The sequence below is a fragment of the Python bivittatus genome, unplaced genomic scaffold (assembly GCF_059951505.1).
Source record: "Python bivittatus isolate LINGU-HERP-01145 unplaced genomic scaffold, Pbiv_v1 ctg000700_np1212, whole genome shotgun sequence".
In the NCBI taxonomy this organism is placed as follows: Eukaryota; Metazoa; Chordata; class Lepidosauria; order Squamata; family Pythonidae; genus Python; species Python bivittatus.
The window spans coordinates 95,996,004-96,008,912 of NW_028277098.1; the positions used below are offsets into that span (position 1 = coordinate 95,996,004).

The 12,909-nt window shown below is 41.1% G+C and overlaps 1 protein-coding gene across 1 annotated transcript in view; it reads right to left on the reverse strand.

Moving 5' to 3' along the window:
* The window catches only part of LAMA5 (laminin subunit alpha 5), a 188,098-nt gene that overhangs the window by 25,403 nt on the left and 149,786 nt on the right, over positions 1-12,909 (reverse strand). The window contains exons 44-54 of the mRNA XM_088153275.1: positions 12,709-12,789; positions 12,306-12,520; positions 11,540-11,640; positions 10,108-10,288; positions 8,293-8,436; positions 7,718-7,869; positions 7,513-7,623; positions 5,887-5,998; positions 4,279-4,449; positions 2,759-2,955; positions 890-1,006 (exon numbers count right to left, since the gene is read on the reverse strand). Of these exons, the coding sequence (XP_088009401.1) occupies positions 890-1,006; positions 2,759-2,955; positions 4,279-4,449; positions 5,887-5,998; positions 7,513-7,623; positions 7,718-7,869; positions 8,293-8,436; positions 10,108-10,288; positions 11,540-11,640; positions 12,306-12,520; positions 12,709-12,789 (1,582 nt within the window). The remainder of the gene's footprint in view (positions 1-889; positions 1,007-2,758; positions 2,956-4,278; positions 4,450-5,886; positions 5,999-7,512; positions 7,624-7,717; positions 7,870-8,292; positions 8,437-10,107; positions 10,289-11,539; positions 11,641-12,305; positions 12,521-12,708; positions 12,790-12,909) is intronic.

A 12,909-nucleotide genomic window follows, 5' to 3' on the forward strand; every position in this document is an offset into this window, starting at 1 on the left:
GGATTGGAGGTACGAAAAATATCCAAACACCTGAGTCCTGCTACAATAACCATCTAAGCAATGGGGTGCTTTTTCTTTCTTTTCCTATTTAAACACTTGTTCTATTCTTGGAAAATACTGATTTCTTAATGCACCCCATTCCTCAGAGCTGCTGGAGAACTGTTTGTTGGATAAACTGATGATTGAGCCCCTATTTCTCTTTTCCAACTGTTTAAAAATGGGACTTAAAAATGGAAAGAACCCCCCTTTGATGCCGCAATTCATCCAAGGGGGATTCTTTGAAACTTTCAATCTGGGAAACCTCCATCTGGCATTCGTGTGTGTGTGTAATATCAACAGTTGTTGGGCTGCAACTGTCATCAATCACAGCCCAGCAAGTGCCTATCCCAGTGTGTCTCAACCTCAGCTACTTGAAGATGTGTGGACTTCAATTCCCATGCTGGCTGGGGGATTCTGGGAGTTGAAATCCACACATCTTCAAGTAGCTGAGGTTGAGACACACTGGCCTGTCCCAGGAGGTATTGTGAAACAACTCAGACACTACCTCAGAATCAGAAAACCTCAGCCAATATACATCCTTTTTTTTCCTAATCCTACAAGCTCTTTCATGTCTACTATTCATGAAACAGTCACTGTGAAGAACTCATCCTTTTATGTTTGTTCCCACATCCCCAGCTCATAAGTTCCTAGAGCAGTGTTTCTCAACCTTGGCAGCTTTCAGATGGGTGGACTCCAACTCCCCAGAATTCCCCAGCCAGCATTTGGGGAATTCTGGAAGTTGGAGTCCACCCATCTGAAAGCTGCTAAGGTTGAGAAACCACTGTCCTAGAGTCATACATAGCATTTCTCCCCACCACCACCAGAGAAGCATAATGTTTATCTCACTTACATCTTTAGCATTTATAATGGTCTGCAGAAATTCTGAGATCTTCCCCAAGGAGCCTTTAGCCATTCTCAAAGTGGTTTGGATTGTGACATACTGTTTCTCCATCTCCTTGCTCTTTTGCTACGAGATAGATACGAGATAACATTAAATACTAGAGCATCAAATGCAACGGCTGATAATAAAAGTCCAGTACACTTTGCTCATCATCCATATATACATCCCAAGTTTCTGTGTGCTATTATTTCTGTTTGCTTTTATTTTAGTCCTTTTTCATCTTTCTTTTTGACTCTCTACATTGAATTTGTCTTTATGTTTTGCCTTTTAATCACTAGCAGTAAAAAGAGTGCATGTAGTAGAGTAGGGCACTTCTATAAATGCACACACTTTACACAGAGTTCACGCCTTTCTTTTGGACTAGCTCAACTGTGAAATTTCTGTCATCTCAACTTTATACACTGAATTGGTTCTTAATCTCTAGATCTGCATTTCTCAACCCATCGGGTTCTACTGCCTGCTGCTGCCTTTACTTCCTCATCTTCATCCAAGCAGACAGTCTGGAGGCACTTGAGTTCAGGAGCTATTTATAGGGAACAGGCAAAGTCACCTTAGATCTTTCTGAATACATTTCCCAACACTGATGGACAATGAAGCTGGAAAGTTTTTTTTAAAAAGTTATGTAATTCTAGATTGAACCTGGAGTTGGAACAGATCTTGAGTTCCCATCCTTCATCCCTTTGCTCCTTTCCATGGTGCAAGAAACAGAAGGGCACTTCTGATTATAAGAAACAGCATGATGTGCAAGACATATGGATTACTGCATCACACTCCATGTAGGCTTGGGAACCCACTAAAGAACACCCATTGGGGCTATAATTTCTACTGACATACAACTATCTCAGCTGAGAACTCTGGGCACTGTAGTCCTAAGAGAAATGTAAAATAAAATGATGGAGAAGACTGCAGAATACGGTGTGGTGGAGAACTTGCTTTTTTTCCTTCCCATATTGTTCTGATACATGTTTATGCAGAAGCATATCCTGCTGAATTCTACAGGTTCTACCCCTCTTTCCTCCACCCAGGAAGGCTACTTAGGCTTGGCAGTGCAGTATCTTATAAATATACAGTATTTGTGCCTTGTCATTGTTCACTCCTGGCAACTGCCTGGACAAGTCCCTGCAGTTTTCTCGGCAAGATTTCGGAAGTGGTTTGCCCTGGCCTTCTTCTTCCCAGGGCTGAGACAGAGGGACTGGCCCAGGACACCAGCTGGCTTTGTGCCTAAGGTGGGACTAGAACTCATGGCCTCCTGGTTTCTAACCTGGTGCCTTAAGCACTACACCAAACTGGCTCTCTCGCAGTATCTTACTGCACCTGTATTTGTGATACCTACTGAGGTTTTGGTTTAAGAAGAAAGAGGGGAGGCGGTGACTAAAAACATTAGGATCACCTTACTGGTAAGATATTCATTTAATAGGGATCTGTTAATTGGCTTCCCTTTTGCAAAATAAATAGTGTATTGCAGTCCCAAACCATGGCAGTAATTCTGTGACTCCCCATGCTACTGATGCTATGTTTACCATGCTGCTGTAACAGTCATGACACTTGCATTACAACCAAAATAAGCTCATGCCCAACCTAAAGAGAGCAGAGCCCTGCTCCTTGCTAAGGATCCTACAGCTCCAGTATTTAATCCAACCGGTTTTGGAGTTTCGGGTTCAAGTGAGGAGAGGTATCTTACTGGTGAGATACATTTGGCTGAGAACAACCAAGTAGAAAGGAAGCATAAGACAGATGCTCTTACAGGCAATTTTATAATATCCCAAAATTCCCTGGGGCACAGTAGCTCCTTCTGCAGCCCCAAGCCCCAGTTTGTACCTGGGTTTCCTCTAGATGATTACGATTCAGGCTGTTGAGATCCTCTGTCTGTCGGGTTTTATTCACCGCTTCGTTCAGGGCATCTCGTAGGTCCATCAAATCTGAACTGTACTGATCCAACTGGTCATTGATTTGATTTACCAGTTGTTGGTTAGCCTCCAACTTGTTGAAAAGCTCAATCTTCACCCGATTCAGCACTGAGAGAAGGAAAGCTTGAAAAGATTAGTGATGGACATCAACAGTTCCATGATGGTGAGGCAACGTTGCCTCAATTACAATAGAGAGAAAAGGAAGACAAAGTTCTGAGGATACATCATTTATGTAGGGTGATACTATGGCTGTACATGTTTTAAAGCTATTTTGGAAGAAATGGTTTAGAATTCCTTGGATTAAGGAATCCGTGTGCTACTGTTAAAGTGATTCTTAAAGCAGCCACCTTGTTTTTTTAGGCAGAAGCCTGAAAAAAATTGAGCTTCTTTAACGAATAGCAAACAGATGCTACACTTAATGAATTGTGTAAGATTTGAAGCTTTTCTTCTGAATAATTTTCAGAACATGCACAACCCTATAAATTACTGTATTTCTTTTTCATTTTGAAATACCATTCTTTTTGGGCCAAGCCATGACAGTTATGCCCAAGACACCTAAAAACCAAACAATAAGTCATAAAAATTTAAATACTGACATTAGAATAACATTGACTGGAAATAATTTAAAGGCCCAGATAAAGAGATGGATCTTAATACTTTTTCACCAAGAAAGTGGGGTTCATTGTGCTTCTGGAAGTAAAGCTTTCCACCACTGAGGACCCAAAAAGAAAGAATGCGTTTTCCGTATGCCAACATAGGATCACTGTTCTGCATTCTTGTTCAGAAATACAATGTGTTGAATATGCCTATGATCTCAAGTTAAAGGATTACTTTCCCTTCTTCCATCTTCTACTTACTGCCGTGAGAAATAACAAAAATCCAACACCACTTTAACACTGCTGAGCATTCCTATTGATAGAAAGCCAGGAGGATCTAGTAGTTAACATGTTGAGGTGGTAGATTCAGAATCTAGTCCACTGTCAGCCACAGAAATTCACTAGGTGATTTTGGGCCATGTGTTCTGTGTCAGCCCAACTTATCACAAAGGGTTGTAGTGGGGAAAAAGAGGAGAAGGGAGCATTATGTCCACCATCTTGAGCTCCTGTACAAAAGGCAGGCTATTAAATAAAGGAAAAATATTCTCCAGTTACAAAGTTTTGTATTTTATACATAAAATACAAAACTGTGCTCCTGACATCAAACACGTCAGAAGGAAACAAGATGCCAGCATCCATCTTTTAGGAAACTTGGTTTAGAACTTAAATAAAATCAAAACTGTAAGATTTCTTGAATGTAAGAATCCAGTCTGTCTTCACTCGAGTCTCGTCTCTCAAACTTCAATGAACTGGTTCCAGGATATATTAAGATACTCTACGTGAATCTTGGAAATGTTCCCCCCCTCGCCCCATTTGCTTTCTCTGTCATACTCACAATTCTGAGCTTCATCACGCTCCCCAACAGCAATGGTTTTCTGGAAGCTAAAATCTGTGGCTTTCATGTGCCTCAGCATTGCATCTACCTCAGCTATCTTCTGCCGAAACTCCTCTGCAGAGGTAGTACTAGCATTGGCAGTGGTAAAAGTGTCCATCTGGTGCATGAGATCTATATAAAAAGCCACAGCAATTGAGATGCAGATTTAGAACATACCTCTGCGCATATAACAGCTCTCCACTTGATTTCTCCTTAAAAGAAAGCCAATATGCTCAGGATTCCACATATGTTACCAGATTCGGTGTTAGGAACCAAAGCCACTTAGCAAATTAATACCCCAGTGACTCTCATCCCATAGAGGTTGTTGGTCTCTTTTGATTTCTTCCGGCAAACTATTCTTCCACTATATTCTTCCATTTTTTACATTCATAGGGATGTGCAACCATGCTAGTGTAGTGATAGAAACCACAGTATTTGGAAGGGCTCACACTTGTACCTGTTCACAAGTTATATACATTGCAAAGCTAAGAAGGAACCTAGTATTCCTATGTTTCAATACATACTCAAGCTTGCAAATGCTTTCTGTCTTTCAGCGGTTGCTACCAGAATGCCTTTCAGATATATAATTAGGGGAAATAATTATGGTGCAAGATGGACTGGGACCATCTTCTGCTTTCTGTTGCTCAAAGATTTATAATAATGCTCTGAGGCTCTGTTCAGTGGACTACATCTCCTCCGTCCATAATAAATAAAACTTTGAAATACTCCTGGGACATGTTCTGCATTGGACTAAACTGATTCAACTTATGGTATTTATTGAGAGGCTGGATCATGTCTCTTGCAAGTTACAGTAAATCACATTCTTCTTCTCCATGTTAACCAAGTATACCATTTATCTTTATGTATCTACTTACTTAACTCTACACAAATGAACAATCATGCCTTGACCACAGGAGGTTTTGAATGATACCCAGGTGTCAGCCTTGTGAGGTAGTCCAGATAGGAAGCATACCCAGATGAACTAATTCTACTTTATTGTAAGGTTACATTAACAGAATCTTGCAAGTCTGAAAATACATTTCTCCCCTGTCACCTTTACAGCCCAAGAAACTAGGAAGGGTCCCTTCTGAGATGTTTGCCATGCCCCCATTCCTTCTGCAGGCTCAGCTGCCTCTTATTCAACTGTTCCCCTGGCTTGTGGCTCTTCCCCCTGTCCCCCAAGGTCATTCCCACACACCATAACACCAGCTGTATGAGACTCTTTTCCCTGAATGGTTATTGTGCCACGAGAAAAATAAGGTAAATAACTGAGCCCATCTATGTTGGGAATGAGGTGGTCCTTGCTAAAGAATCAGCATCACCTTGGTCCTGTAGCTGGGACCATCTGTACAAAGTCCTTTCAACAACCGCTGCTTATGAAAAACAAGTCCTACATAGCTACAATCAGCATAAATTCTACCCAAATCTTGCACACTGTTGAACTGAAATTTAACCCTCATCCATGGGTCAATTGCTTTTTTAAAAAACTGTAGTTCTAGAATTGGGCATTTCCCAAGTAGCACTTTTTCAAAGCAGGAAAACATAAACCTTTATAGAATTCTGCCTTACCGTTAATTTTTCTCTGAATTTTAGTGATATTCAGAACGAGGCTCTCTGCTTGCTGATAGGTCTCCTGCGTGCTATCCGTGAGATGGTTTGCTTTTCTGTGGGTCATTGTTGCCTAAAAACAACATTGTCAGTTTAGGTAACACTGAAAGATACTGGGACATGCCAACAATTTACAACGATTGGGAAGTTTTGCTTAAAAACAATAGGTGAGTTAAGTTTGATTTTTTTTAAAGATTAATTTTATATCACATGGTTGTCATAGATACACAAATATTGGGTATACAGTATTTGCTTAATGTAATAAAATAATATTTTAAAAATTATTTGGGTCACTCAGATAAAGATAATAGTCTTTAGGTTCCTGAGGGGAGTCTTAACTCAGAAGTCAAAGGAATACAGTTAAAAGGTCAAGGAATCAAAGCTGGCTGAACATGCCAGCTGTTTGGGTATGAATAAGTTCTCCCTTATCTAATTCTAAGAGAAGTTTTGACAGTGGAATTAATTACCCAGGGAGGTGGTGGGCTTTCATTCACTGGATGAATTCAAGCAGAGGTTGGACAGTCATCTCTCAGGGGTATTTTAATTTGGAACTACAGAGCAGGGCGGGGGGGGGGGAGATTCCATGGCCTAAAGAATCCCCTCCAACCCTACATTTCTACAATATATGACATATATCCATTTTAGGATTTCTCATTCCAGAAAAAGAGAAGTAAATGGAGGCATGCAAGATCTTGCAAGGCACTGCTTTACCATGCTTAAGTAATCAACACCAGATAGCTTTATCTTCCCTTATTGTTTCATCCCTCTACCATAAATTCAGATGTGGTCATGGGGATACTCATGGCTATTTTCATATGTATGTTTTAAAGTGAAGAATTGACTTTTGAAACTGAAAGAGGAAGATCTCCTTTTCCAATCATTGTCAGTCCCTGACATCTCCATTATTCTTACTTTTTCTATCTAACAGAGACCGTAAGGCTATGCTTGACTCAATTTTCTGCATTAATTGTGGTATGTCTTGAGCAGATGTAGTCCAAATTGCATCACCAGAAGGTTCCTTAAAAGGGGTGCTGTTATTGAAAAGCACTTATTCCCAATGAAATACTGTGGTTTCATTTTGCACATGGAATACTGTTACAGGTAGTCCTCACTATCTGACCACAATAGGGACTGGAATTTAGGTTGCTAAGCGATTTGATTTTTAAGTGAATCAGAGCTAATTTTACGACCGTTTTTATTATGGTTGTTAAGTGAATCACTATGGTTGTTAAGTGAATCACGTGGTCGTTAAGCAAATCCAGCTTCCCCAATGGACTTTTTGCTGGAATTCACTTAATGACCATGTGATTCACTTAAAAACTGTGGAGATTCATTTAACGACTATTGTAAAAAAGGTAGCAAATCACGATCATGTGACCACGGGGATCATAAAGCACTTTTCCCAAGGCCGTTGTAACTCTGGACCATCATTAAATGAATGGTCATTAAGGGAGGACTACCTGTACAGGCAAGATCAAGCTTGTCTGGACAGATACCAGATCACTTTAATAAAGCACCTAGTACATTCTGGCATTGTATCAGTTTGTAATACAAATATGGGAAAAGAAAAAGAAAAAAATGTTGCACCTTGTGGTGAAGTGCATTCAGGTCCTGAACAAAATCAGTGTTCTCCTCTTCCAGCTCGTCAGCATGTTGCCTCACCCTATATATAGATCTCTGATACTCACGCACCTGGTTCTGTAAAGAAAAAAGAAAATGCAAAGTAAACCTAGAACCTCAAACCTTATAGAAAAATTAGAAAAGGAATAATTAACTGGAAAGCTCCACATACAATAACGGCTTGCATAGAACCATTGATGCTGTGCAGGCGGGCCCATGCAATTGAGGTGGTATTGAGACTTGACAACTGATGTTTGAGGGCAGGGAAGTCACTTTCAATCTTCTGGAGATCTTCTAGCAAGAGCAGCACACAGCTATCACAAGCTGTTAATGAGAGAAGAAAGTAATCCATGGCAGAATCGATAAAGACAGGACGAACCTAGATGGGAATCATCGGCCAAGATAAACTTAAGTTTCAGCAGTCTAAGATATGAGGAAGAACCATGGAAATAAGAGTACATTATTAAAACACTGAGACTAACAACTTATCTACATTTGCCTAATCATTTTGACAACCCTCTTATTCATTTCTCAAACCCACACATCATGTGGCCCCAAGTGAAAGTGTTATAAGATACATGCAGGATTTCTGAGTTATTCTCAATTTGGCTGTTAGGATAGACATAAATGATGTTCCTGGAATCAACGTTAGCTAACATGAAGAATTATAGAAAGAACCCTGCCAAACAGAGAGCTGGGACCAAGGAACTTGGGTGTGAAAGAAAGAGATCCAGGAAGAAACCTAACCTTCACATCTCATGTTGTCTGGACCATCCACCACGGGGATCTCATGCTTCTTTATACAGGTGTCACATTGCTTCCCTGTCAAGCCATTGGAGCAGGTGCACTCACCAGTGCGGGGGTTGCAGGAACCTCCTTTACACTGGCATTCTGTCAAGAGAACATTGAAGGACAAAGATTTGCAAGCACAGCTCCTTTCAGTCCACATGAATCAGCGTGGAGTTCTCTCCATGCATCATCGTAGGTTAGAAGATTTTCCTGCATACAAACTGCAACCGAAGAAGCATAATAGGGAAACCCAGAACAGCCCAAGCTTTCCCCCCATTCTTAAACTATTCACTTAAGAACATTCAGATGTTTATTGATACTTTGTTTTTCAATACAGAAGTATATGCAATCCTCACCTGGCTGCCAATGTGGAAAGAGGTTAAAAGTGGTACTGTATGTGTATATGTACGAACATATATATGTATGTTATTTATTTCAACATGATTTTGGCCTCAGCTAACTGATAAAATATTGGGTTTTATTTTGGATTTACCTTGGCTTTCTGTAATTATTTTTGGTTTTGACATTGTTCTATTTTTCTTATTTATTATTATGTTTCTGGCTTTTATATTTACTTATACATTATTTAATTAAATATATATTTTATTTACTGAAAAACGATAAATAGATATAAGAGACAGAGACAGAGATCTTAGGGAAACTACCTCTAAATTCTTTAGATGTTGGATCATTTACAGTACATTCAACAGGACATTCAGGTAATCTTCCAAACCAACATTTGGAAAATTAGAAACAAACCAAATATTCTGATGTTCCCCCTTGCACTTGGGTGCATGGCTTAATTAACTACTTCTAGGTTTGATTGAAGGTTTACTTGCAAACCAGGATCCATGTGAGGAGGATCCATCCATCTTTCAGACAACTTAGAATCTACTCAAAACAGCTTGCTGCAGTTGCTTGCCTTGGTAACCTATGATTTGATCAAAGTAGGAAGTCACTGCTGAACCTTTGTGCACACACGAAGGACAGAGGATAAGAATGGGAACATGAACTCTAGAATCTGGATCTTCTAAACCATGGCTTGAAGGATGCACAGCCATGTACCATTAACCAGACCAGGAACCTCAAATCTGTAATGTGCAGGTTGCATATGCTCCCCACGTCATTTTCGGCAAATAATTTGCAAATGCTGATTTTGAAAAAAAAAAAAATACACATCAACCCAGTTAGAGAACCAAATACTGGAATTCTGCTTAACAAGAAGCCCTGCCAGGTGTGTGGACAAAGTGAAATGATTCTGTTCTGCAGTAAAGTTTTCTTTAAAAGAGTTAATACATTTCTGTTTAATGGCATAGAGTGGTACACTTCATTTTTCATTCTGACACATTAGAGCAGTGTTTCTCAACCTTGGCCACTTTAAGAAGGGTGGACTTCAACTCCCAGGATTCCCCAGCCAGCCATGCTGGCTGGGGAATCCTGGAAGCTGAAGTCCACCCTTCTTAAAGTGGCCAAGGTTGAGAAACACTGCATTAGAAGCTTTTGTATCAAAGTGTGAAAAGTCTTTGGTGTTTTGGCCACAGGACTAATGAATTAGTCTTCATGTACTTGCAACAGTTTGAGTTTGAGACCCCTGCTCTAGGCAACAATATTTGAGAAATCACTCTACATTTTAGATAGCAATTAGCAGATCCAGGGAACTGAGAACAAATCGTTTATTGAAAAGAAAACCTATGTACCCTCTGTTTTGGACTCAGGGGAAAAAAATCTGAGTTTACTATTAGCAAGCCCTAAACATTACCAAAAGAAACTCACTCGAGCAGCCGTCTGCACTGAGCCCCCAGTATCCAGGGCTGCACTGTTGGCAACGAGAACCACTGACCCCTGGACCGCAATGACACTGGCCATTCTGGGCATGGCAATTGGGGCTCACAGATCCAATGTCACAGTCGCATCTGTGGCAGCCCAAGCATGTTTCGTAGCCGTAATGCCCTTCCTAAAAAAGGAAAAACAATTTGTTAGCATCCAGCTTGTGACAGACACAGCAGTGGCTACTTTTACAGGAGCTGTTCTGCCCTCAAATAATACAGTTGGTAACTGATTCTGAAGAATCTCTCCACGCAAGTGGGATGAAAGAAGGAGTCCACCTACTAGCACGGGGTATTTTGACCATCTCAGTTCAGGACGCTGAACTACAGGTGCTTATTGCAAGTTGTAAGACTCGGGAAGGAATAGGGCTAGAACCCAACACAGTATGAGATGATGCTCCTGGGGTGTGCTAGGCTCTGCTGAGGCACCCACTATGTTATTTCATCCATAGGAAAGGAGCCTGAGGAGCATCTCTGCTAACATACATGGGGGGCTGAGGTGCTAGTAGTCATCTTGGTAAACAGCTATTCAATTCTTCCTCTTCCTCCAAGGATAAGAGAGACTCAGGTTGAGTGGAGAACTCACAATCTCCAGCAGGAGGCACAGGCTGCTTATTTCCACATTCTCACTGCCTGCAACCCTATTGGCACGTGCACTGTTGCAATGCAGGAACAAGGCTAGGTCAGCTTCCTGCTAGGCAGGATCTAGGAGAAGAGTCCAGAGCAGGGCCTCAAGCTGGAGGAGGAGGAGGAGGAGGAGGAGGAGGAGGAGGAGGAGGAGGAGGAGGAGGAGGAGGAGGAGGAGGAGGAGGAGGAGGAGGAGGAGGAGGAGGAGGAGATGGAGATGGAGATGGAGATGGAGACAGAGATGATGGAGATGATGGAGATGGAAATGTTACTGTTGGAACAATCTGTTGTTTAGTTTAGATAATGCCCCTAAGATGGAAACTGGCTGGAGATGCCAGAAGTTCCTTTTACCATGATAAAGAATGGATTCCTTTCCATCACCCCTGTTTTCTTATTCAGGAAAATGGAGTGATCTTTTTGATTCAGTCAGTAGATAGGTTTTTCTCTACTCAGATGACCGAAGCTATATCTCCCCTCTAGTTATTTAAATAAAGGGTGAAAGTTATCTGCCATTCCACACCCACCCACCACTAAACATTCTGGTTTTGCTGGCCAAGAGAGAAAACACAATTACGTGGGGACTCCTGGCATATTTGCTGTTTGTTATATACAAACATAAAAGCTGAAATCAACCATCTGTATTAAGAGAACCTATCAGCCACAGACCCACAACAAAATACGATGCCTGTGAGATACACCTCAGAGATGCAATGGAGAAAATTTAAGGATCAGGGAATATCGGTCTATTTTACCTGACAGTGATCACAGTTCTGACCTGTCACTCCAGGCTTACACCGACACTGGCCAGTTTTAGGATCGCATGAGTCTGTCCCACAGGACAGACAGCTGCACTCTGTAAGGAGAGAAAGGAGGAAGGCTTTAAAAATACTTCATGAATTCTACTTCTTATGACCTACAAAAATGCAACCAATGTATTTACACCGTAGCTGCAGCAATAGAAATATTGCCAAATGAAAGCCTGTTCCATATTTATTTTCTCTTTTTAAAGTCCATTTTAAAAGAGCAGAGCAATTAACATTTTCCAAATAGATCTTTAACGCAATTTTTACAGACGTTGTAGAATGCCAAAGTATCACACCATGATTACAGCTAGAACAAAATATGTCAAGCTTCTGTTCAACATATTTAAAATAGTTCCTTTATAAAAAATGGGAAAATGGGGTATATAAAAATATCTGCCTCCCCCACTCCACTGATGGCACCCCCATCTTTCCCAATGTGATCCTCCTAGAAACCCTGGGAAGAGTGGGAAAAATTTGTGTCTCCTACTGAGAAAAGATTTGTCTGCCCCAGGTTGAGACTGTGAATCTGATGACAGGATTTTATCTTTTTAAGTTGTTCTGGGAGCCATCTTGAATAAAAAGGGCAAAATATTTGGGTGTAAATGCCATAAATACATAAAGACTACTCAACTTCATCTGTGAGACTAGCACTTCATTTTTTTAAATACATCTTTGGGTGTGAGTGCACCCAGGAAGAAGACTGGTGTAGACCTACCGGTGCAGTTCTTTGCTACCACAGCATCGCCGTAAAACCCAGGGGCACAAAGTTCGCATTGGGGCCCTGCAGTGTTGTACATGCACCCTGTGCAGACTCCTGTCAATGTGTTACAATCACTGAAGAGCATGTTGGGGTCAGCATTGCCACTGCAGTCACAGGGCTGGCAGGAACTGCCAATCACGAGAGGATTTCCATAGTAACCTGGAGCACATCTATAGAGGACAGAAGAAGGTCTTACGGAGCTGTGGTGTAAGTCCTCCACTAGTGGCCCAACTCCACCAGTGAAGAATTGAGCAGAAGACTGCAAATGCAATCCTCTCCTTAAACCCCATCCCGCATAACATGGATTATATCTTAGGCAAAACAAGTTGGAAGAGCCGAAATTCAAGTTACAATTTACCGTTCACACGAAACTCCAGCGTAACCAGGCTTGCAGAGACACTGCGTGGTAGAGCCTTTGTAGACGCATCCAGTGGCGAAGCTAAGATGAAAACGGGGAAAGGGGGAGGAAAGAGCTATTAATGTTTGCACCAAATAAAACCATGTCATAATTACATTGGAGTCCTATGATATTCCTACAAAACCAAATTATAACCTCAAG